The sequence below is a fragment of the Cyprinodon tularosa genome, unplaced genomic scaffold, assembly GCF_016077235.1.
Source record: "Cyprinodon tularosa strain WSP-4 unplaced genomic scaffold, ASM1607723v1 ctg456, whole genome shotgun sequence".
Taxonomy (NCBI): domain Eukaryota; kingdom Metazoa; phylum Chordata; class Actinopteri; order Cyprinodontiformes; family Cyprinodontidae; genus Cyprinodon; species Cyprinodon tularosa.
Window position 1 is genome coordinate 308,048 of NW_024039181.1, and position 26,682 is coordinate 334,729.

The 26,682-nt window shown below is 37.9% G+C and overlaps 1 protein-coding gene across 1 annotated transcript in view; it reads left to right on the top strand.

The window, feature by feature from the left end:
* Positions 1 to 1,080: 1,080 nt before the first annotated feature.
* LOC119793568 (mitochondrial poly(A) polymerase) overlaps positions 1,081 to 26,682 on the top strand; it is a 28,928-nt gene continuing 3,326 nt past the window's right edge. The window contains exons 1-7 of the mRNA XM_038300772.1: positions 1,081 to 1,267; positions 5,178 to 5,344; positions 5,428 to 5,661; positions 5,777 to 6,001; positions 11,334 to 11,545; positions 17,955 to 18,181; positions 24,827 to 24,919. Of these exons, the coding sequence (XP_038156700.1) occupies positions 1,087 to 1,267; positions 5,178 to 5,344; positions 5,428 to 5,661; positions 5,777 to 6,001; positions 11,334 to 11,545; positions 17,955 to 18,181; positions 24,827 to 24,919 (1,339 nt within the window). The 5' untranslated portion in view covers positions 1,081 to 1,086. The remainder of the gene's footprint in view (positions 1,268 to 5,177; positions 5,345 to 5,427; positions 5,662 to 5,776; positions 6,002 to 11,333; positions 11,546 to 17,954; positions 18,182 to 24,826; positions 24,920 to 26,682) is intronic.

The following is a 26,682-nucleotide window of genomic DNA, read 5'->3' on the forward strand; positions in this document are numbered from 1 at the left end:
AAATAAGCAGTCATTTTTTTTATTTATTTTTTTTTTTTATGAATTAAAACATTTGTCAATGTTTAATCTCTGGATTTTTTTTTCATTTAAATTTCCATTTAAAAATGTACCGGGCAACATATCAACATTCTTGAATTCCTTCACCTTTGGCAGAGACTTTGTATTAATTCAGAGAAAGATAGAGCATCTTCTCCTAAGGACAGTGATCTCAGATCCGGCAGCTGTCACTCTCGGCTCTGAACTAACTCAATGAAACACCAACAGAACCATATAAATTCCAAAGAGGAAAGATATATCTAGAAAATAACATCAATGAGGTATATGAACCCAACCCAACCGTTTTTCATGACTTATCTTTATTCATTTTTATGATAGTGACAGCTTCTAGAGAATGAGCCAAATGATCTTAATCAGTAACATGTATCTGCAGTTAGAGGGATGTTTATCTTAAGAAGTGTTTTTTAAAGTGTGATTGACGGAATCATCACAGCAGTTAAAAAGACATGGGGATAAGCTCAAATATGTAAAACCTTAAGTGGGCTTTTTTACACAGTACAATGTCATCATTTATAGAAAACCCATAGGCAGAAAAAAAAAGCTTGTGTGAAAACTAAGCGGACCACATCAATGGATTCAATCATTTGTATCACATTTTGCATCTTTAGCAGTGAGAACTGGAAGTATATGTTCTTTGAATAACTTTTTAGGCTGACATGCGTGTAATTTTTGAACTTTAAGGTTTAACAAGCTAATTGAGGCATGCAAAGTCTGAATTTAAGTTCTTGTGTTTCCTGTATTTTTTTTTCTTCTGAACATTGCAAAGTGAAAGTCCCAGCAGGTGAAGTTCAGGAGACCCACTTTTTGGCAACAGCCTTTGATGTTTATATGTTTCATTGCTGTAAGGCTTTTTAAACAAATAAATAAAATAAAATAAAAAACATAAATAAACAAAATAAAATAAAAAATAAATAAAGGTTAGCCATTTCCAATCGATGCACTTTAAAAGTGCTTTTTTAATATCACTTCGCATTAAGTCACTTATTTTTGGTACTAGTCGCTTGCTGTAGTTTTGGTCTCTCCTCGCGCATGCGCATTTCGTCATCTTTCCCAGGAGCAATGGCGTCTCCCTTTACTATTCACAGGTTACATATGAGAGGAAGGAGTCGTCTTTTAAAATGCCTAAACACAGTCGAAACAGTTTTCCGAAGGAGTGTTGGAACAGAGCCGATAGTCGCCCAGACTGAGGGAGTTCAGGACAACGATTGTGGTCAGTGAGAAGAGATAAATTAATTTCTTTACAGATCAGCTATGTTCCAAGGGGACGCCATTACGAACTCCGCAGAATAAACCGGAGTTTTATTTTCATTTAGCTGTAGTTTTCACGATCTGGATTGTTTTAAAAACTGCACGATATTCTGAGATTGGATTTGCTTTTACGTGACATTCGGCCTTGTGTGCGTCCACCATAAATTGTTTATTTAAATAAATGTATTAGAAAATATATTTCTGGATGAACTATCTAATTTCATACCACGTTAATTCCAAGCAAGTCATTTAATTTACAATAGCTATTTGTTAAATACTTATTTTTATATGTATTTAGTTAGTTGACTTTGTAATGTTTATGATAATTGCCGCTCACTGTTATGATCAGAATCATTAATCTAATTACTGAGTTTAATAATTAAAATATATTTTTATTATTATTATTCATTTAACCTTCTTAAAGCCTGAAATATCATAGTGTCTTACTTTATTATAGCATCAGAATCTCATTAAATTACCTAAAATATTGAATCTTACAGATCCTAACTTCCAATTGGTTAACCTCCACAGCAGACCAGCCACAGCTGGCCAATCAAACTCTTTAGATCTGTGTTGGCCCCGCCCCAAAATATATTCCATGCTCCCCATAAAGACTCCAAATAGCTAAGTGATACTTACATATTTATACAGTTTACATTTTTACAGTACTTTTAAAAATGACATCAACAGATTAAGAAAATTTGTCATCTTGCATGATACTCCTTTTTCTTTTTAAATTTAACTGTTTTTATTTATCTTTGTTCATAGCACTTAAAGATGGGCTACCGAAATGGTTCTATAAAAACCAGTTGCTATTATAATTATTATTTGTTCTTTAATAAGTGGTTTTAAAGATTAATTCCAAAAATATGACTTAGAACCTTTTCTATCTTTTACACTAATTAATTGGGCAGAATCTTTGTTGATAACCTGCAATTACGTTTGTCACAATACTTAACCCTTTATAGGGCATTCAGTGAAATATTTTGAAAATCCAAATTTCAAGCCAAGAGTGTTTATTAGAATCCAAGGCAAGACCTTATTACCTTTGTAAAATTAAAAAAATATGGATATTTTGATGGTAATAATTAATGTAATAACAACGCCAACTTTCCCGGATATATTAAGAAAAATAAAAGTGCTTCTATAAGAAATTAATGAAAAACATCCCTAGAGTGAAAAAAACACATTTTTTGGTCCAACATAATCTTCGAGGCATTAATGTTGATACTGGCATTTACATTTTTTTAGTTTATAAACCTAAATATAATTGTTAGCTAGGCGTTTTAACTTTTTAATTCGCTTTTTACCTTTTTTTTTTACTTGTTAACTTTCTTTTCAGCCTAATTTACAGTAGGTAATATATCATTCTAGGGCTTATCTAATTGGTCAAATGTCAAAATAAGATGTAGAGCCATGAAGCAGGATTTTTGCTGAATGGCTTGATATAGATCTTGTTCTTCTAGACCTCACTAAGGGATGGGGGGGGGGCTTCATTTGTAAGAGGAATACAAGTGATTAAATAATGGTAACTGCCTTATAAAGGGTTAAGTTCTAAACTGGATATTTACACCTCATTCGTAACTTTAGATAATCAATACCAATTTTCAATACTACGGGAATTCAAAATGCCGGATAATTCTAGAAATAAAAGATATATTTATTAAAATGGAAAACTCAAAATTTCTCAATTTTAGCTTTCATTTCTCAACGGAATCACAGATACTATGTGTGCAAATAAATGCAAAATAAATAACCCAAATATAACTCAGTTTGACAATATTTTAAGGTTGTTTGGGGTACTAATCTTTAATATGGAAATAATCCAGAAATCTACAATAAACAAAAGCAAAAATATGCAAACAACAATTGTCTTTATTGTTGATATTAGGGCTGCAACTAACGATTATTTTAAAAATCGATGAATCGGACAAAAAATATTTTTATATTAACCTCTTTATTCCAAAATAAAGATTTTAGACAGAACAAACAAGCACACAAGTACAGGTTGCTCATTAACTGTACTGGTGCAATATGAAAAATAAATGTTTGTGTTAAAACTACGCAAACTTACATGAGAAATGTAGCTATACATCCACAAAATATAGGCTACTTTGTTTCATAAAGTGCAAAAAAAGACATTTTTGTTTTTAAAGCCCCTAAGGGGTTCAAACAATAGCCCCCCCCATATCAACAAATTAGGTTTTTTTTAGACTAGAAGAGTTCTGCATTTTAAGACAGGAAAGTATAGCAGTTAAAGTTGCTACTTGAGAAAATACTGAACCATATAGATAAAAATAGCCCTGTGATTCAAATTATAAATTGTATTTGGAATAAAAATGAGAGAACTAGGGGTGCTAAAAAACACATCCTCCAAAGACAGATATTTACATGGGAATGTGGCAGATAATTAATTGACATATTACTGATCTTGCTGGATTTTGTTCTGCTTTACTTCCATAAATTGCAGGATCTTCTTAACTTTATCTTTGCCAGAAGATTTAAACTTTAAAAGCCTTGCCCTCATAATTTGCAAGTTGATTTATTTATAAAGAAAATATAAACGCTGCTTAAGCTAATTCAAATGAAATTAAAAGTAAAATCAGTAGCCAACCTTATCACTGTCTGTAACCTACTAACACGGTAAGGAAAGCATCAGATGAGCTACCTGAGAAACTAACGTTACGTTTCCCCACTTTAAAACCAAACAAACATGGCCGCTCACCCTGCTGATCAGCTCTCTTCACTGCCATTGAAGGCTCCAACGTGTTTTCTTTTCAGTTGCTGCATCATAACAGTGGTGCTTCCGTGCCATGTTAATTTGTTTTTACAAAAGTTGCATGTTACGACTTTTTTCGCTTTACAAAGCGCAGGCTATTTTAATTATTGTGATCAATTTGCTCCGTCAATCCCGGTGCATGCGCGCTTCATTTGCAGTGTGGACGCTGAGGATAAAGATCCTGCTGCTCTGACTGCAGCGCTGAGAGGGACTCCTGCGGGAGAACGGGGTTGGGATGGGGGAGGCGCCCCACGGCAGCAGCTGCCGATGGCGGCGGATGACGCATTAATCGCGCGCACAACTAATCGATGATGAAATTCGTTGCCAACGCTTTTAAAAGTCGATTTTTATCGATTTTATCGATTCATTGTTGCAGCCCTAGTTGATACCATGATAAATTAGTGCTGTTTTCAGATACATCATCTGTATATCTGTGCTTTTCAGAGTATTGATATTTTTGACAACCCTACCTGCAACATTTCCATTAATTGCAGGTGCAAAAAAGCGCCTCTTATTGATTATCTTTGAAGATCAGGAGCTTAGTTGGAATCATTGGAAATATTCCAATCCCAAGGATCTGATCCTATGAATTAAATGTACAACTTTAAACTAATTTATCATGTTTCTATTCCATAATAAAAAGAATAGCAGGAAATTGACATATCCAAACTTTTTTTTTTTTTTTATGCAAGTCAGGTTTGTTTCAGTTCAACAATTGAGCACTTCTGTATGATTCTGTGTTGCTCGGTCTCGAAGCGGTTCAGCTGTTGAATTAATTTGCTGATTTAATGTATTTTAACCTGTTTGATAAAGAAGTGTTGATCAGCCCCGATTTCCTTAATTTTGGGAACTTTTTGGGAAATTTTGGGAAATCAGGAACTCTCAATGTTCCAAACCTTTTATTTGCAAGCATTGTCTCCTTCAATTAACATTATTTGTGATCCGCTATAGAGTGTGTGACTCATTTTTAAGTTCTATATTTTAAGCCAGGCTTCCTGCCAAAGAGCTTTTTATTTCAAACGGGAATTCACATAAAGCCGACTCCCTAAATGAGGTGAGGAATCTGTAATTGTGGTTGTTTTTCTGTCACCAGGAGAAAACGATGCACCCAAATCTTTGTATGACCTCATGGCACACAGACAAGAACAGGCGGAGAGATCTGTTCTCATCAGCTGCCCGTCCAGAACCAGCGAGAAAAAGTTCCTGAAGTTTTTATCAAAGCATGGAGACATCAAGAAGCACTTCTTTTATGAAAGTTACGTAAGTGTTGGACCAGCAGGTTTATACGTTTTTTTTTACCATGTTTCATAGTGTCTGTTTGTTTAGGATCTCTTGTCCTTCAGGGCGTCTACGCTGTCGTGGAGTTCGGCAGTCGGGATAATGTCGTCTCTCTGCTCGATTCAGCCGCCATTCCGATCGTCAGCCATGACTCCACGGTGCCCTTTAAATCCAGACTCCTGGCCCTGAGAAATCACAGCTCTTTGGACTCAGCAAGCCAACCGTCCAGCCTCCCCTGCCAGCCTCAGACCACGGTTCCCATCAATGAGCTCATCCAGAGGCTATCCAGGGAGGAGAGCGTAAGCACATGCCTCAATCAAACAACAGGAAGAACTAGTTGGGGTTTTGGTTTGTATTTATGAGGTTATCAGGTCAGACAGAACTGATTGGATTTCTTTCTTCTGCTCTTTTCAGATAGATGAGCAGATAAGCTCCCTAACTGAGGCTTATCAGCTTACAGAGGAAAACAGCAGGCTGCGCTTCCTCGTCTGCTCTCTGCTCAAAGACATCGCTGCAGCTTATTTCCCAGAATGCACCATCAGACCATTCGGCTCGTCGGTGAACGGCTTCGGGAAGCTCGGCTGTGACCTGGACATGTTCCTCGATCTGGACAGTATCAGTGGCTGGAATCTCAAAAGGGTAATAATGATTTTTTTCTCTTTGCTTATAGCCTGTAAGATTGTATGTGGGTTTTTTTTTTTTTTGGACACTTGGATAAAAGCCTGAAGTAGTTGCAGATAACTAACGATTAACTGTAGATTATTAGTTTATTATATTAAATTTATTCCATCCATTTAAGAAATTAGATTAGGTCTGAGGGAATTCCTATCAGTGTTGTAATTTTACTGTTGGCCAGTAGAGGGCGGGGCTGTTCATTCTTAAGCAGAAACTTGAATCGAACCAAAGTGTCAGTACCTGATCCGTCCCGGAAGCACAATCCGTTCTGCAATTGCACAAATCGGTTCATCTGCGTATGCGCATCCAGATGTACATCCGGATCGTCCTCGATTTTGTTTAGTTAAAAAGACCTAAATTACATTTTTCCCTCCCCAAAAATAGTAAACGTACTAAAATATAAAGTGTTAAAGGTTAATTAATGTATTTCCAGAGAAAATAAATGCCTTAAAATCCTTAAAACTCGTCTCTGCCCGATCTGCACCGGAAATGGGATCCTACGCTACTGTCGGGAGCTAACTTTTTCAGCTTTGGATTTCAACATAAATTTAGTCTTTTTGAGTTTTATGTTTTCGTTTCGTTTTAACCTTATGCCATAAGGATGTAGATAATAATCGTTTTGTATCGATGCATCGATCCAACAGCCGACGATCCGATGCATCGACACGTCCGCAAGAGAATCGATTCATGCTTTTTTTCCCCCTCCGGTCTATTTTTATCCATTTGCTCCTGGGCGTAATTCTCCCTCCCGTGCTGCGGTGGCGCTAAACCTATTTTGCCCTCCTACCTCTCTTCCTGGTTCTACTCTTACAGCATTTTGTTGCAGTAAGCTTGATGCAGACATTTTTAAATTATGCTCAATATTGAAGCGTGGTCTGGGCTACACGCTGTGGGTCTAGATACGGCCGAGGCGGCGAGGAAGTGGGGGCGAGTTTAGTCCGACGACGGAGGGACATCAGGGCCAAAAAGAGCGGAGATCCAGGTGGAAAAAGGGTCCCAGCGTTCTCGCGCAGGTCGCTTTTCTAGCGGGTCAAACTTCACAAGTTGTTTTCCACAATTTTGGTCAAAAAAACAAAACAAGCCGGCCTCCTGTCTGCGGTCAGCTACAATTTGGGAGAGGAGCAGCGGAGCGTCTGTGCAGGGGGCGGGACATCTGGAGCCGAGGTATTGCATTGCACTCATTGCACTGATTTTGTTGATGTATTTTTTGATGCAAGGACTATCAGAATCTATAACACAGGGGTATTATTGTTTTTCAGTGAATTAGGTTTTAATAGGAATAGGTGGAGTGCAACTTTTCTACTTCTGTTATTTGCTGTTGTTTCTCAAAAAAAAAAAAATGCATAACGATATTACAGCTTTCATTGATTTATTTCAAACTTGAAACATTGTCTAGACTGTAAGGTGTAAATAACCTTACATTAACATTGTATCGTGGTGTATTCTTGAGTATCGAAAATAATCGAATCGTTGGGTCAGGAAATGGATACTGAATCGAATCGCCATGATGGGTCTGATTTACACCCCTATTATGCTATGTAGTACGTAATCTAAAGAAAGAAACAACTAAAATGCAGATAAACATGGTTTAAATCATATTTTCCCGGACCGCTATCAGCATGGCTGATGACGTCAGAGAGCAGATGTGTAATAGCATTCTTAAGTGAGTTAAGGATAGAAATAGGTAGTTTTAGTACCTCAATAACATTATTTATGAACACCCGGATCGTGCTTCTTGGAAGGATCGGGTAATGACACATAGTCCGGTGTAGTTACCACATCTGCTCGGAGCCCTGCCCTTTCTTATGACATGATCACACGGCAACGGCACTCAGAAAAACTGTATTGCACCCGTTTCTTAAGAATCAAATCTCTTCCGGAATCTCGATATTTTATTACCCATATTTGCTATTATTTTTATTTTCATCTGCGATCTGAAGTAGCAGAAAGTAGAAAACAAATCTTAAAAATGACTTGTAGAGTTTCAGACCAACAAAAAAAAGTTATTCTACTTGTAGAAAATGAACTGTTGTTGTAGACAGAAAGTTAAAAGTTGTGCAGCTTAATGTGGCTAACTGACCAAGCTAAAAAAAAGGCTAACCTGTTAGCTACTGAACACAGCTAGCCACAGCGCTACCCAGTTCTCCCCCTTTAAATCAAGGTCCTGCAGTTACTTTGTTCACCATAAAAATATTTTTTTCAGTTTCGTTATCAGTTGGGTAAAAAAGTTCATCTGTCATTAGACACGCTAACATTACAGATGCTCCCGACCCGGCACACGGACGCTGCATTGTTATTATGGTTGTCTAGGCAACCACAATGTCTTTCATCATGTGGCAGCGTTCAGCCAATCATATGGCGCGCCGTCACTGGCATGCTCAAGGATGTAGAATGACTTTTGTGAGGTTTGTGAATATAAACACGATAACCTCTCCAGATATCACCTAAATGGTGCCCATTTAGCCGTGCTGCACGGTGGAGCAGCACCAGCTTCTCCTTGGTGTTCGAGGGCGAAGATGTGATGATAGAAAAGTGAAGGGAAACATGTAACATGATAGTTACTAGGGGTGGGTAAAATAATTGAAGAATCGATGCATCGCAATTATTACAGGCAAAATTCATAATGGATGTGGGAGCCCCTCAGAATCGATTCACCTCCTGACCATTGGGGGCGCTGTCAGTTTGGTTACCATTCTCAGCTAGTACAGAGGCCGAATTAGAGCACACAACAGTCATGGTGAGCACCAGCAAAAGACCAACTTTTAAGTCAGACTTTTGGGCTTATTTTTTTGCCCCCGTTGAAATCCGGAACTCGGGAAATCTACGAAAGCAAGGTAGTTTGTAAGCTGTGCCAGACAGAAGTATTGCAGTAACACGACGAACCTACGCAACCACTTTACCATCAGATATCATGCAGAGGTGCTACAAAAAACTAAAGCACAGCCTGTCGACTCTAAACAGACACAAATTGATAAATCATTTATCTCTAAACTGCCGCCAAGTTCTGCTTGCGCAGAGAAAATCACTAAGTCTGTGGCCGTGTTCATTTGCAAGGATCTACAACCGTACAGTGTTGTTTAAAACGAGGGTTTCAAGAACATGTTAAAGACACTGGAACAACGCTACGCAATACCACAGAAGGCACACAGGGATCAACATAGCGAACATGTTGATAAAGGCAATAAACGAATGGGGCATATCCAGAAAAGTAGTTGTTACAGATAATGCTGCCAACATGCTAGTTGCTGTCAATATCACTTAGCTGTTACATTTTGGCTGCATTGCCCACTTGCTCAACTTGGCATCCCAGGCTGCTCTTAAAACTCCTGCAGTCAAACAGCTTCAAAAATCAGCATCGAATCGAATTGAATCGGATCGAATCGCAACAATAATCAAAATCAAATTGAATCAGGAGGTTCCTAACAATACTCAATAGTTACACTTCATTTAAACCGATAAACTCTGAGCCTGTGGCTGTTTCTAATGTTTCTCTAGTGCTTCTTGTTAAAAAATTTGCCTGGTTGACATAAAAGAAAAGCCTTTTACTCAAATGTAACTTAGATAATTACTGTAGAAAGTGATTTTTGGTTCTTATCGTCCAGCCCTAAACCTCCATATGTGGTTTCTGTGTTTTACCTCTGGGCTAATAGCTGCTCCTGAGTATCACACACATTTCTCACAGTAAAACTACTTTAAACCTTTTTCCACTCTGACTGATTTTTAACAGAATGAAAGTCATTAGAGCAGATTATTGACGTTTTTGAAAGCCGGTTTTGTGGTTGACATTTCAGTTGTGTCCTGCTGACCTTTGTCACTAAACTCCTCCGTTTGAGGTTTCTATATTTCCTGTTTTTTTTTCCTATTTTAGATGTAGTGAAAACCTTTCTCTTCTGAACCGTCTGCACGTTTAAAACCAGTCTTTAACCCATAAGATAAATTAGGCCGAAACAATTTATCACAATGTTGCTATTATTGAAGTAATAATTCAGTAATCTATACAGACTCTTACAGATGCCATTAGCTATGAGCAACACCGTCAGAACAGTAATTGGGCTTAAATTGTAAAGAAAAAATATTAATGTCTTGTATTTAACATAACAAACCTTTCTTTCTGTAAAAAATGTCCTATCTGGAGCTTATAAGGTAGCATAGTTTTAGCATTCCCTAACCCTTCTTTAAGAGACATTTTGCCTTAGATTGTTAATGGATTACACTGGAAAAAAATCGAAATCTAGATAAGTCATTTTGTCTTAAAATAAGTGCATTTGTTCTTGAATTGAGGGGGTAAAAGAGACATTTTTCCAATGGAACAACACAATTTACATTTAAAATAAGAAAACACAATTGCGTTGTCTTATTTCAAGTGTATTTTATCATAATTAGGGATGCACGATATTGGGATTTTGGCCGATATGCCGATATTTTAAAACTCACGTAGCCGATAACTGATATCGATACTGATGTTAAAGCTGGACAAAAATAAGTAGTCATTGAAAATAGCAGTTTTATTATCCATAACGATGACATATAGCAATATTTCATTAGTAAAAGAGATTGATATGGTGTTTTTAAATGGCAATATATCAGCATATGCAGATATTGTGATATTTTAATGTATCAATATTTTTTCCGTCGTCTTTAGAAGTTTTTAAGTCTGTAAAAACGAAGTTTTTGAGGAAGAAGAAGAAATAGTATTTTTTATATATTTTTTTTGACTTTAGAAACTCAGAAGCTGATCAAATATCGGGTTAAATATCAGTGGGGTGGCCGATGTCCGATATTCAGTTTTAAGGCCGATACCGATGGGGGGCCCATTATATCGTACATCCCTAATCATAATATCTTATTTTAAGAGCAAAAATACTCATTCCATTGGCAAATCATCTGATTTACCTTCTTAAATTAAGTGTAAATTCACTTAATTTAAGACATTTTTACTTATTTCTAGATCATTTTTCCAGTGTAATAAAATAAAAATAAAAAATCATTATTTGGAGCCCTAAAAAATATACTTCCGGATGTCCAACTTTTGTTATCGTTGTCTGCAACCGTTTCTAGCCTGCTAAAATGGTGGTGAGTGACAAAGCGCTTTAGCTTTGACGTTGCATTATTACTCTAAGGGTCGATCAAAAGCACCAAACAAATATCCTGGATGCAGGAGAAAATCTGAATCATTCCTCTACATTTAGACTCTCTTTACATGTAAAAGTTTAACCCAATGTCAAACATGGCAGGATAGGAAATAAAATATACATAAGGGTTGCATTGATTATCTTTGTTTCCTGTATGTTTGCAGCCAAAATCGGGTCTGTCTCTTGAGTACCAGATGAAACGGACCAGCTCGGAGCGCCACGTCACCCAGAGCATCTTGTCCGTCATCGGGGAGTGCGTGGACCACTTTGGGCCTGGCTGTGTGGGGGTGCAGAAGATTCTCAACGCTCGCTGCCCTCTGGTTCGATTCGCCCACCAGCCCTCTGGCTTTCAGTGTGACCTGACGGCCAACAACAGGTAACAGCAGGGAGACGCCGCCCACCGGCTGCACCAAGCTGTGATGACTAGTTCAGGTTTATGGATTGAGTTATTGTTGCAAATGAAGGAAACATTGTGTAAATTGAAATATAGTGATGCAGAAATTAAATTTTCTAGAAACTTTTAACAAAGAAAAGCTTTTAAGTCAGTTTTTTTCTTTTTTTGTTTAATTGTTTTACTTTTGATTTTAAGATTTTTTTCTATTTATATTTTCAGATTGTATTTTTTTTAAAGTTATTTAAAGATTTTATATTTTCTAATCAGTTTTTGAAAGATTTTTCTGCAGATTTTGTATTTTCGACACTGCATTTCCCAGATCACATTCTCTTCTCTTCTGGGGACAGCCTGTCCTCTGGAGTGAGGAGTGAACATGCATTTCTGTTGGTCTGTATTAGGCTTGTACCGATCCGATCCACGTATCGGATCGGACGCCGATATTGGCAAAAAAATGTGTATCGGCAAAGCATGTAAAATGCCGATCCAGACTGCCGATCCAGGTTTTAAAAAAAAAATCCGGTCCGTATTTTCCAGTTTCACCGATTGAAACGATCCATTCCACTATTTTGCGCCAGTGTTTCCCTGTTTTGCATTTTTATTAAAACTTACAGTAATACTTGCACCTTTAACTGTTTATGGTTTTACTGTTCACTGTGCAATTTCAGATTGCTATTCATAATTTTTTCCAGTTTGTGTTTATCTCTTAATAAACAGGTGAGTTTGTTGTTACCAAGCATTGTGTTTTATTCAATCTCACCTAATTTAGTTGGCTAGATGTTATCAAGAGTACTAAAACCCTTTTAAACATGAGTCTTACAACTAAGGCTAAATACTTTAACTTAAACTTAAATACATGCTCGGATAGGCTGGTATCGGCCAGTATCGGTATCGGATCAGAAGTCCAAAAACAATATCGGTATCGGATCGGAAGTGCAAAAACCTGGATCGGGACATCTCTAGTCTGTATTAACATTAGCGACAGCATCTTTATGGGTTGCATGTCAGGAGTGAATGCATTGTGTAAAACTCAATCTAAAAAACAGAAGAAAAAAAAGTAAAATCTTAAAAAAAAAATTTCTGTAAAAATGTTAAATCAGGGTTTTTGCGGGTCATTAAAAATCATTAAAAGTCATTAAATAATTATATTTTAAACCAAAGGGGATCGCCGTTTTTTTTTAACATTTGGCCCCTTGATTTTACGATATTACATCATGTTCTACTATATTAGTTTTGTGTCATTTGGAGCTGTCCTGAAAATATTCCGATAGGTTATATCCAAGTAACATCTTCCTATGGGCAACGACTTGAAGGCACAAACTAACTGTTCATAATTTATTCTTTATGGTACGCCATTCTTTAGGGTATTCATAACATGGAGGCGGATCACTGTCCCCCAGACATCCGCGGTTATATTTTTTATATTTATATGTTTTAAAAACAAAGTGGCGCATGTATGATGTCATCCTTGCATGCGGACTGGAGTTGTGACTGGAAGCCCGGGCCACAGGGACGTGGCTGCAGCCTGACGACGGTAAAGATGGCGAAGGATTTTCTCGTCTTTTAAATAAGTCATGGGTTGATGGCATTAAAATAATTTCTAAGACCGCTGAAAAGAATTAAATTAGAGTTCTTATACTTTACTCATTCATATATAAACCCTCTGAATCTGAAATATATATTTTTTTAAAGTTGGAAAAAAAAACGTATAAAAATGTTGACAAACTTCCCTCCATAGAATTTCACTTAAGCAGTGGGTCTCACGTTGAAATGTCATCAATGAATTGGTGATAATCGTGTTCCCTATCAGACCACTCTAGCACTGAAGCTGCATTTGCATTGCAAAAGCCGCAAACAGAAACCAGATTTAATCAGGAAGTGCTGCAGCGTTTCCCTCACTCTCTAGCCACAGTGAAACTAAACAGGATGGCCAAACCAGGGGCTCGTATACACGCTCCATTACTTCCCTTCTGGTCTTAAAGATATCATTTCATCAACTGGCGTGTGACACAAACACGTAGACACCTGCTAACGTACTGAAAACCACTCGTCTGCTTCTAAGGAACTGGAGTGGAACCACCCACTGTGGGTGGATGTGAGAGGGACTTTTCTCAGATCATGGTTGGTAGATCTGTGAGGCACAGCAGAGAGGCAGGCGTGTGTCCGAATAAGGTTAAAGCAGCTCGATGTGACGGTAGGTACGTTAGAGGCGAATGCTGACCCCTAGTGGTCATTTTACAGTTTTATTTAAACCCATTTGGTTTGAATGTTGATCCATTATTGTTGCAAAGTAAAAAACATGTTTTTTAAATATCACTTTGAAAGGAAAAAACAATATTAAAAGTAAAATGTAAAAAGCTTCTCAATCAAAAAAAGGTTTTAGATTATTTTAGCCGTTTTGTCAGATTTTTTTTTATATAGGAAAAAATAAAACTCAAAAAAGTTAAATTTTTTTCATTTTTCTCTTTCCAGATCGAGTTTTATATAAATTCAAATTTACACTTCACATTCTCCTCACTTCAAGCCCAATAGAAGCGCTTACATATGTTTTAGCAAAATATTTTTGATGACGTCTATACAGACCAATAGGAATGCGTCTATTCTCCTCATCCCAGAGGGCAGCCCGCCCCACAAGTCAAGAGAATGGGATCCTTAAAACACAAATTAAACAAAATGCAATTCATAGAACTCAATCAGAAAGAAGGATGTACCGTATTTTCACGACTATAAGGCGCACTTAAACGTCTTTTTTTTCCCTCAAAATGTGCAGTGCGCCCTTTGGTGCTGTGCGCCCTATGTGTGTTGTAACTGCGACTTTTGAGACCACCTCATTGAGGAGATGATGAAAGAGTGGCTGAATGTAAGGAGACCAGGTGTTTTTTTTTCCACCCCTCACCATCGCTGTTAATATGTAACTCCATGCGTGCCCATCTCACAGCTGATGTGAAAAACATGGGGAAACAAATTAACGCTGTGCTCGCTGTTCAACCGCTCGACATCGGTGTGAACCGGACCCAGCAGGTGCAGCAGAAGCAGCGAGTTTACATGCAAAGTCAATGGTTGACGCGCGTATAGGCGCAGCAAAAGGTCCCGCAGCGCGTTTTGAGCTGCAGGTGCAGCACGTCGGGAGCGCGCCGCCAACGCGCTGCTGCTGCTCGAGATGGAAAAATTGAAGTTTTGCTGCTGGACGCGCCGCCTCAACCAATCAGAGAAGCTGATCTGGGAGCTGACAGCGAGACAGACACAGCGCTCTGATGACATGATATTAACGCAAATGAAAAAGGCTGGATGGATGAGGAGTTGATGAAAGGCAGGTGTATGTGAGGAGACCAGGTGCTTTTTTCCACGCATCACCATCGCTGCGTGCCCATCTCACAGCCGATGTGAAAAAAAGGTGAATCAAATGAACGCTGTGCTCGCCATTATCCCGGGGGTCTGACAAAGGAACTTCAACCGCTCGACATCAGTGTGAAGCGGCCGTTCAAAGTAAGGCTGCGAGCGGCGTGGGAGCGATGGGTGACAGACGGAGACCACAGTTTCAGGATAAGTGGAAGGCAGCGCCGGGCAAGTTACGCCACCGTTTGCGGATGGATTGTAGATGCTTGGACTAACGTGTCTGCTGGCTCTATTGTTCAAGCTTTCGCAAAAGCCGCGCTGCACAGAAAGTGACTCTGACAGCGAAGAAGGAGAAATTGGCATGTCTGATTTAGCGCAGCTGTTTAATTCAGAAACAGAGGATGATGACTTTGATGGGTTTGATTAATACTTTGTAATAAATACATGAATAAAGCACAAACATACTCAGTTTTGCTCCCGCTCTATTTTTCTACCTGAAAACTTAATTCAACAGCAGCCTCTGGGCCGGGTCTCCTCCTCTTCACCGCGGCGGCTGGCAGGTGTTTTTTCATCTAAATAATCTAAATCTTGCAGCTATATTTGCTATGATCAGTGGGAATAAAGTAGTTTTAATATGTTTTTAAGTGAGAAAGGCCACCTGAAAACTTAATTGCAGTCAGTTAATCCAGATTATCTATTTCTGTCGGAGGCGCTCAGACCCCCACATACCAGCGGTGCACCGACAGCAGAAATCCCTTCAACAGCAGCCTCACCGCGGCGGCTGGCAGATGTTTTTCATCTAAATAATTTAAACTGCAGGCACCAGGATACCGGCAATAAAAGCGAACATATTCCGTCGGCAGGTCTCAGGATTTTAAGTTAATTTAGGAGTAATCACAGCGCTGTGTCATCTGCGATGTGTCTGTCTCATGGCCAGCTCGCAGGTTTGATTAATACTTTTTATTAAATACATGAATAAAGCACAGTCATACTCAGTTGTGGGCCCGCTGTATTTTTAAATACGCAGTAGAGGTATTTAAAGGTAGTAAAGGACATGTACCTGTATATAAAAAATGCGCCCTATAGTCCGGTGCGCCTTATGTGTGTGTTAAATACAGAAATGGGACACATAACTGAGACTCTGCCTTTTAGTACGGTGCGCCTTATGGTCGTGAAAATACGGTAATAAAAAAAAAATACAATTTTGAAAAATAGAACTTAAAAAATACAATGTGATGTGTAAGAGGGGAAAAAAAAAAAAAAAGATTAAACCAGTTATCGTTCTACGATGGGAGTATTAGAGCCAGGCTAGAGATTTTTTTTTCTTCTATTTTGAGAATGAAGTCATAAAATTAGGAGAATAAAGTCATCATTCAACAAACCGTTTCAGAAAGAAAGCTTTGAGCTCCACACAGCAGCACCAAACAGCAACCTGACATCATGCCCGATTTGATGCCAACGCTAAAAGATTTCCTTATTTGTGCTTTTTCAGGGTTCCTGCGGGTCCTTAAAAAGCCTTAAAAGGCATTGAATTCTTCAAAATAAAACTAAGGCCTTAATATGTATTAAAATGTCTTAAATCAGTCTTTCGTAGGTCTTAATTTTTAAAACATCATAAATAGGATTATTTTTGTTACGATTTATTTTTGTAATCTAAATAAAACGTTAAAATTGCCAGTTTTTTTTTTTCTTTTTATAAAAAAAAAAAAACTGCTCGCCATCATTGGTTCCGTCCCGATAGCGGAACCAATAAAAGCGTTGTTGCGGCCGGGACATTTGGGAGACGCACCATTAACTTTTTGTCTGGAAAACATGAGCAAGTGTAAATGTAACCAAAATTGTCTCCAGCCAAGAGTTTTCTCCATGGCTAAAACCAGGGAACATACATGAGGCTCACTGGATTTAGTGCAAGAAGTCATTCAAGCTCAGAACGATGGGAATTAAGGCAGTGGAGTCGCACATGCGAAACACAAAGCGTCAAAATGGAGTTACAGAGAAACAGCCGGTATTTCTCAGTTTAGTTCCACCCTTGTCTCTGCAACGCCTCCACTTATCACCTATTCAAACATACTAAGAAAACCATACAAAGAAAAATAGCTGCAAAAAAGACTTAGCACTGGTTATGTTGGGGCTTTAAAACTGATTTGTTTTGTTCCCTGCTAAAACAAAGTTTGTGAATTCAGTTAAATAATTGTTAAAATATATCTGTCATTTGTGTGTTTTTAGCTTTCTTCCTGTATGGGAAGCTTTTCCAAATTGGAAACATTGGTTTAACCTTTGGGTTAAGTTGTCGCAAGCAGGTTTTTCTTGTGTTTCTTGTGAATTTGGTCTTAAATTTTTATTTCAAGTGGCATTAAAAAGTCTTAAAAAGTCTTGAATTTAACTTGCCTTATGCTGTAGGAACCCTGATTTTTATGCATCGATTTCCTTATTTGTCAAACCAATGCTTTACACCTGTCTGTCCCTTTTGCCCGCCTCACCATCATGGGGAGCAGAGCATTCAGCCCCCCGCCTCTGGAACGCTCTACCACCCCTACTTAGAAACATGGACTCAGTTCTCCATTTTAAAATGCAACTCAAAACTCATCTATTTAAGATTGCGTATTCTCTTTAAATATCTATTTCACTTTAAATGTTTTTTGATTTTGTTTCTGACATTAAGTTTTTTATGCTTTTTGTACGGTGACCTTGAGTGTCCAGAAAGGTGCCTTTTAAATAAAATGTATTATTATTATTATGCAAAAGTATAACTTTACATAATGCTCAACATTCTTCATTTTAGGGAAAAAAGTGCTTCTTTTAGGAGTAGTCATTAAAAAAACAACTTGTTTCTTGTAATTTTAGGACGTTATTCTCTTAATATTACAAATTTATTCTCGTAATTTTATGACTATTCTCGTTGTGACTTTATTCTCAAAATAGAAGATAAAAATATCTCTAGCCTGGCCCTAATACTCCGTCGTATCGTTCAGAATGCAGCTTGGATTAAAAAAAGAAAAAGTTTCTTTGAATCCAGCACCTTAACCCTCAATGATTGCATTCCTCTGTGTTTCCACAGGGTGGCAATGAAGAGCACCGAGCTGCTCTACCTGTACGGTGAGCTGGACCCGCGGGTCCGCAGCCTGGTATTCACCATCCGCTGCTGGGCGCGGGCTCACAGCATCACCAGCAGCATCCCCGGAGCCTGGATCTCCAACTTCTCCCTGACCGTCATGGTGCTGTTCTTCCTCCAGAGGAGGACCCCTCCCATCATCCCTACACTAAACCAACTGCGGGATCTAGCAGGTACCACTGAACGCTCCTAGATCCTCATCTAAAGCCCCGCGTTGTGATTAAAATGAGCCTTTATTTAGATGATTTTCTTTGCCACTTCCTTATTTTTTTTTAAATATCCTGAAATCTGATGTTTTATTCTTTTTTTATTGTTTCCTCTTCTAATCCTGTCGCTTTTATTCCCCGGTTGGCATAAGCAAGGGTTTGTACTTATTCTGTGAGATTTCACCACTCAGGTTTAATTTTACCTCTTGATGACAACAGGATGAGATGAAAGGGACAAAATAAATGTTTGGGGCTTCAGGGGGAGAAGAAGAGGAACTACACTTTCAGTGCAGTCTAAATACGTTTGTAATTTGGTTAGCTAGCAGGGTGGGGGGGGGGGTAATTTCTAAAGGAAGAGAGTAATCTACATAGTTCTTTTTTTAAACTAGGTAAAGTAATGACACCAATAATCAAATTAGGTGCTGCTTTTTGGGCGCAGGTGGGGAAATCTTTAGTTTTTTCAGCAAATAATTTGTTAATCTGTGAGCCACAATTAAAAGAAAAGATTCTTTACTTAAAAATCTGACCAGAGGTGTCAAAAGTTCTACTGGAAAGGTGCAAATATGTGCATGTTATGCAAGTTTACCACTACATTAAATCAAATAACTAGAACTGGAAGTTATAGTTAATTTTTATGTCATTCAAATCAAGAGTAAAACTAATGAATTATTATCAGTAGAATGATTATAAGTTTTGCCTCTTTACCTAAAAGGTTGGACTCCTGGACTGGCTGTTAAAAATCTTTCACCAATTTAATAATTTAGACTATCAGCAAAGTTATTAATCACCATCCAGATAAATATGTCTCTGTTTATTCGGATGTTTCTGAAAGAAGAGTGAATCCAGCCTGAGAGATAAACCTTTCACTGCATAGAATAAACAAAAGACCTCGGATTAATATACAATGGTGCCTTTATTAGCCTCAATCACACAGTATTATTATATTATTATACCTATACTAAAAATACTGAAAATAAGGACAATTAAATAAAAGGGGAAAAGTGGTTTTAAGTGGAAATTAGGGGTGTAAATAATAATCGTTTTGTATCGATGCATCGATCCAACAGCCGACGATCCGATGCATCGATACGTCCGCAAGAGAATCGATTCATGTTTTTTTTTTGTTTTCCCTCCGGTCTATTTTTATCCATTTGCTCCTGGGCGTAATTCTCCCTCCCGTCCTGCGGTGGCGCTAAACCTATTTTGCCCTCCTACCTCGCTTCCTGGTTATAGTCTTACAGCAGTGTGTTGCAGTGAGCTTCACACAGACATTTTTAAATTATGCTCAATATTGAAGCGTGGTCTGTGCTACACGCTGTGGGTCTAGATACGGCCGAGGCGGCGAGGAAGTGGGGGCGAGTTTAGTCCGACGACGGAGGGACATGAGGGACAAAAAGAGTGGAGATCCAGGTGGAAAAAGGGTCCCAGCGTTCTCGCGCAGCTCGCTCTTCTAGCGGGTCAAACTTTACGAGTTGTTTTCCACAATTTCGGTCATAAAAACAAAACAAGCCGGCCTCCTGTCTGCGGCACTGTCTGCGGTCAGCTACAATTTGGGAGAGGTGCAGCGGAGCGTCTGTGGAGGGGGCGGGACGTCTGGAGCCGAGGTATTGCATTGCACTCATTGCACTGATTTTCTGCAGTATTTTTTGATGCAACTTTTCTACTTCTGTTATTTGCTGTTGTTTCAAAAAAAAAAAATGCATAACGATATAACAGCTTTCATTGATTTATTTCAAACTTGAAACTTTGTTTAGCCTGTAAGGTGTAAAAAAAAAATAATTAAAAAAAAATAATTAATCGAATCGTATCGTGGTGTATTCGTGAGTATCGAAAATAATTGAATCGCTTGGTCAGGAAATCGATACTGAATTGAATCGCCATGATGGATGTGATTTACACCCCTAACTGAAATTGCAAAAAACAACTCGTGAAGTTTGACCCCCCTGGATCCCAACTATTTTTCGCCGTCATGTCCCGCCATTGTCGGACTAAACTCGCCCCCACTTCCTCGCCGCCTCGGCCGTATCTAGACCCACAGTGTGTAGCGCAGACCACGCTTCAATATTGAGCATAATTTAAAAATGTCTGCGTCAAGCTCACTGCAACACACCGCTGTAAGAGTATAACCAGGAAGCGAGGTAGGAGGGCAAAATAGGTTTAGCGCCACCGCAGCACGGGAGGGAGAATTACGCCCAGGAGCAAATGGATAAAAATAGACCGGAGGTAAAAAAACAAAAACATGAATCGATTCTCTTACGGACGTGTCGATGCATCGGATCGTCGGCTGTTGGATCGATGCATCGATACAAATCGATTATTATTTACACCCCTACTAGTATCACTATTAATAAGGTTGTTTTTCACACATCTATCAATTTAGCAGCTACATCTTCCATGAACAGCAACTTTCATGTTTATCTCTCTTGGATCAAAGAGAGACTTTTCATCAGGGGTTTTAGACTCGTACTCTTTGTGAGAAACTTATAAAAAATCCTAAATATATTCATGGTTATTGAGTAACGCCTCTAACCCCTCACTGTTCTGCCAATTAGCTTCCAGTTCCTCTATTATGCAGAATGTTGTCCTTGTGTCTGTCCTCAGTGGTAAAAGACGGTCCAATTATCTGACGCACACAGCTCATTGAAATGTCCCACCCTCTTATAGGCTGTTCCTTCCGGTGGAATCTGTAATCCACGTACACATGTGTCTGATGCAGAGATCACTGTGTCCACTAATTTCCCTGTGCCACTGGATAATGTATGCAGACAGCTGCAAATTGAATTCAAATGGAATTGTGTAACAGCAGCGAAGGCTTAGTAAATCTGCCCTCCTAATCACAGTCCTTGAACTATTCTTGGCTGCTTTCATAATGCACTCTATGTGAGTCCTGGAGCCGCCATAGTGGCTGCAGCGCTGGTGAGAGCATGTTGGCGCTGAAAAACGTTCAGATTAACCCCCTGCATGCTTGTGGGACTAATCCGCGTAATGAATGTGGAACGTAGTGATTTTCCAATAGACTCAGCAGCACATCGCAGTGCCTTTGAGTCCACATCAACATGGCCACCTCTGCTGTCCTCTGTCACCTTGACTGTCTGATAATGCCTTTCTAAAAGCAATCTAGACCCCCCCACCCCACCCCTGCCGACTCTCCTCCTCCTCCTCTTCCTCCACGGCCTGCTTAGGTCAGACTCCATCACACAGAGGAGTGCTTACAGGACAATAAAAGATCCATCGCTCCAGAAAGGTCAGCGACCCGCCTCCTCTAGACCTGAGCTATTTAAACAGTGCTTAAACACAGCAGCCTCTGTGGACTCAGTTAAACAGGTCATAAATGTATGGAGTGACTTTTGTTTCATTATTGTTTGCAAGCAATTTTTGCAAAGAAATGAAATCCTGAAACAAACAAATGATTAAATTCTTAATTAGAAAAGGTTTTAAGAGTAATTTAGTATTTTTCCAATAATCTATTTTTTTACATATTTTATTTTTTCCACATGTATTGAATTGTTTTACACATTTTTTTTATTCTCTTTTTCAGAATTATAGATTTTTTTTTCAAATTGGTTTTATATAGGGATGCACGATATTGGGATTTTGGCCGATATCCGATATGCTGATATTTTAAAACTCATGTAGCCGATAACCGATATCGATACCGATGTTAAAGTTGGACAAAAATAAGTAGTCATTGAAAATAGCAGTTTTGTTATCCATTTCTGACACTTTGAAAAATAATATACTCAAATATATTTTCATATGCTGATATCAAATTGATTTTTAAAAACGCTTTCAACGCTTTAAAAATCTCGTGAAATTTCATCATTCTGTTACAAACTCTCGTGATATTTTGCAAATTCATGTTAAATTTTTGTTAGTAAAATAGATCGATACCGCGTCAATATATCAACATATAAAAATATGGCAAAATTTTGTGGATTTTCGGGGGATTTCGTAGCATAACGATGACATATAGCAATATTTCATTAGTAACAGAGATTGATATGGTGTTTTTAAATGGCAATATATCAGCATATGAAGATATTGGGATATTTTAATGTATCAATATTTTTTCCCTCGTCTTTAGAAGTTTTTAAGTCTGTAAAAAAGAAGTTTTTGAGGAAGAAGAAGAAGTAGTATTTTTATTTTTTTTTTAGACTTTAGAAACTCAGAAGCTGATCAAATATCGGGTTAAATATCGGTGGGGTGGCCGATGTCCGATATTTAGTTTTAAGGCCGATACCGATAGGGGGCCGATTATATCGTGCATCCCTAGCTATATAGATCAGTCCCTGAACTCTTTAGCCTCATGAGACCATCCTGATCTCGCGAGCTTTCAAGGTTTCACTCGCAGATCAGTCTGGACTCTCCGTTGAAGAAAATTTGGAGCCGTTCACCAAACGAACGTCTAATCAGCATTGGCTTTGAGGCGGGTTGAGGTGTGACGCAACGAGAAGCGCGACAGTTCAGTCTAAAGAACATGGCGGCTTCAGCCGATGAAACTAGCGTTAGCGTGGCTATCGAGCAAGTTTTATCGGAATTACAGAGTATTTCTTCACTGAAATATAATATCCTTTGCCGACATGTTGCTTATTTGCTGAGCTAACGAGCCTTTACCTGCAGCAGAAAGAGTAGCCTGGCTTGTGGTTGTGTTTTTGTCGTCGCTCTGTTAGTACGCCATATGCTTCGTTGATCTGATTGGTTTATTTGGCCCGTCTATCACCAACATAGGCCAATCAGCTAACCAGTATTTTCGCCCCTTCCCAAAATTTCTTAAACGGAAGGTTTCCAGATGGATATGCGAAGCAAATCCATCTGGTGGAGTCAGGTTATGAACTTTAAGGGTTTCATCTGTTGGGAGGAGCAAAAGACGCTTTTCTATTGATGCATTTATAACATTTTTATTGGCTGACGGGGACTCTGTATTGGGGTTGAAGTAAAGAGAATGTAACCATGTTTCCATTCAACTAAAATATAAATTTTAAGCATAAGTTTAAAAGAATTTGCAGTGTTTCTATTTGGTTTAAAGTGAATTAACCAATTACCATAAAGCATAATGTCATCATACGCCTGTCCCCTTTAAGTCATCACACATGGCTGTTATAAACAGGAAGTAGAGGCTGCAATCTAACACTGACCACAGATGAGTAAAGGAGGAAAGTTTGAATGAGTGTGTTGCTGTTGGGAAAGTTAAAAAACTTTTTTTGGGGGCCAGTTTTGCAGTTTCCAGCTTTTAGATGCAATACTTTAGAAAAATCTGATATAAACGCTCTTTGTGATCCATGAAATGAGATTAGAAAATAATGCAAGCAGTGAAATTCAACCTGACAAATGGAAATTATAAAAAAGATAGAAAACTGTAAACAGAAAATGAAAAAAAAAACGTCAAAAAATGTAAGACCAAGCTGGTTTAAACACTTTTTTTAAGACTTCATTTTTTAACATTTTCACCAGACAGTGTTTTGCTAGTTTCCAAAGTAGGAGTGACATCACAGCACAAATGTCCTGATTGTGAAACTCCACTCACAGGCTAAAGGAAGAAAAAAAAAAAGGTTTAATGATAATTGTATTTATTTATTATGCATAAAAATGTTAGAAAATAAAGGTCAGTGTTTTTAGAGGTTATGCATTTTATGTTCTGTCTTAAAGATTTATTAATTTAAAGGGATTCTTTAAAAAAAAAGAGGATTTTCTAAGTTGAATTTCTGGAGTGCACTTTTTTTCAACTTTTCTTTCACAAATTGTCGTCTTCCAGCAAATATGGAACAAAATTCACCCCTGGCATGTATGGAGGACCAGGTCTACCATATTTAAAAATAAATACAGAAAAAAAAAATGCTCGATAAATAAATAAGCATACAATTAATTGCCCCCCAAAATACAATAAACAAATAAATGTAGGTAGAAATTCAATTCAGTTTATTTCTATAGCGCCAATTCACAACAGACATCACCTCAAGGCACTTTCCAGTTCACCAGATCATCCAGTCAAATTGATTTAAAGTTTTCTATCTAAGGAAAACCAGCTGATTGCATTGACTCATTGACTCTCAGCAATCCCTCACACTAAGCATGCTTGTAGCGACAGTGGAGAGGAAAAACTACCTTTTAACAGGAAGAAACCTCCAGCAGAACCAGGCTCAGTGTGAGCGGCCATCTGCTGAGGCCGACTGGGGTTCAAGGAGACAGAAGCAGACATGGAAATAGAAGCTCTCAGCCAGCTGCCATGTCAGAGGATGAAGAGAGCACATCCAGTTAGTCACAGTCAGAGAAAGAGGACCACACTGGAAAAACAGGCCGATCTCCAACATCTATTAACAAAACAATTAAAATTAAATTAAAATTTACAGTTTGGCATAAATGTATGTATCTCTTTTAATTAGCTGGTCCTCCATAGGCACGCTCCCCATCCTGTAAACCAGGACCGGGAGCAGACTTACAGTTCTGCTGTTTTCTTTTTTTTTTCTGCTGACCAATGTGCGCTTTCTCTTACTTCCTCCACTTGTTTCCTGCTCAATAATTCTTCTGTACATCCATCTGTGACTTGTTTACAGCCATCACCGTCTTGTAAAGGCAAGTCTTTTTACCTTGTATCCCCGCTCTCATCCCCTCAAGGTCCCGAAGACGAGAGCGTGATTGAGGGCAACGACTGCACGTTTGTCACAGACTTCAGCAAGATTGAGCTCCAGAGGAACACAGATACGCTGGGTGAGCACAGAGAAGCGTTGAATCAGTGCTGCAGGGTCCCGCATATCAGTTTGACAGACGGCCGTGTGGATTTTATTGACGAAGCACGTTTTCGTGGCATGTGAGCCCAAGCCGTCTTCTTACTAAAGCAAAGTAAGAGGATGGGAGGATAAACGGGAAGAGAGACACATCTTCCACGTTTAACAGTGAACATCACCATGGTGTCGAGATTTTAAAAAGTGAAATTCACTTAAACTTTCACACCGTTTCTACTGTTTAATGATTTGTGGGGGAAATGTGCTACCCGCCCCCCACTTGTTGCTGTGCTCTTCAGCTAGCTGGAGGAACACAGCTTACATTTCTGATCCTTACTTCAAAGGCAAAGTTCTTTAATTCCAAATATGTTTGATCATAACAAAAATCTCTTCCCCCTAACTCTGTTATTAATCCTGCAGTTGTTGAGCTGTAAATATTATGTATTATGCAGTTTTCTGGCATATTTCTGATATTTAACATGATCTGCTAATTGCAATTAACTTTATGTTTATAATTGACTGTAGTATTTGGGGGTCAGGGGTTAAATCACGATCTTTATCACTATAAGATGTTTTATTGATTGGTTGAAATGACAATATAAATGTTGTCAATATTGCAAAGTCTATCTTAAAATTATTTAGATTCTTTTCAGTTTAAAAGCCATCAATAAATTTATTGACATTGATATCGTCTTAAAAAGAAATCAAACATAATTTGACCATTTTTATTTTAACTCTGACAAACATCAGACATTTCAATAAAAAAATAAAACTTTCTTCAAATTATAGAATATAATAGATCTCCTATTGACTGTAGTCTTATCACCTGGGATTTTCAAAATAAAGGTGTATTTTAAAGATGATTATATGGAGAAATGTTTTTAATTTGACATAAGGCTGAAACATTTCATCAGATTAATCGATTGTTGAATTAATTTTTAACTGCTTTAGTAATTAATTAATCATTAACTAGAGTTTAGAGAATAAAAACATGCCTTAAGCTGACAGAGTGACCCATTCAGAGCAGTAACTATCCCAAAATTGTAAAAAGATACATGAACATTTTGCATTTAGGATAAAAAAATAAATCTTATTCATCAGTCAATGTGCACAATCCAGCCTCCTCAAGTGGAAAAGTTTTAGTGTCACCTAGTTTGATTTCGTAAAAATTCTTGTTTAAGGAACCTTTTAAAAAAATAATCTACATATTAACCGATTTGCAAAATAATAATTTGTTGCAACCCTAATTTGACATCAATGTAAATGGAATGTAAACCATTTAATCAATGTTAAGTTTAACTAACTATTTTGGGAATTGAATCGTTACCTAGTTATGGTATATAGTCTCTAAAACGCCATTTGGTGAAAGGATAACCTACTTACAGCATTATGATAAAACAAAGAATATTTATTATTATTCATATATTTTGTATCGAAGAGGATTAGGGCCACTGGAAAAAAAAAAAAAGTTAACTGATTTTTAAATTTTATTTCAGTTTAACATGGGAAAAAAGTCAGAATTCTGACTTTTTTATCCGAATTCTGACTTTTTTATCAGAATTCTGACGTTTTTCTCAGAATTCTGACTTGTTTTATTGTCAGAATGTTGTTTTAAAGTCAGAATTCAGAGATTAAAGTCAGAATTCTGAGATTAAAGTCAGAATTCTGAGATTAAAGTCAGAATTCAGAGAAAACAGTCAGAATTCAGAGATTAAAGTCAGAATTCTGAGATTAAAGTCAGAATTCTGA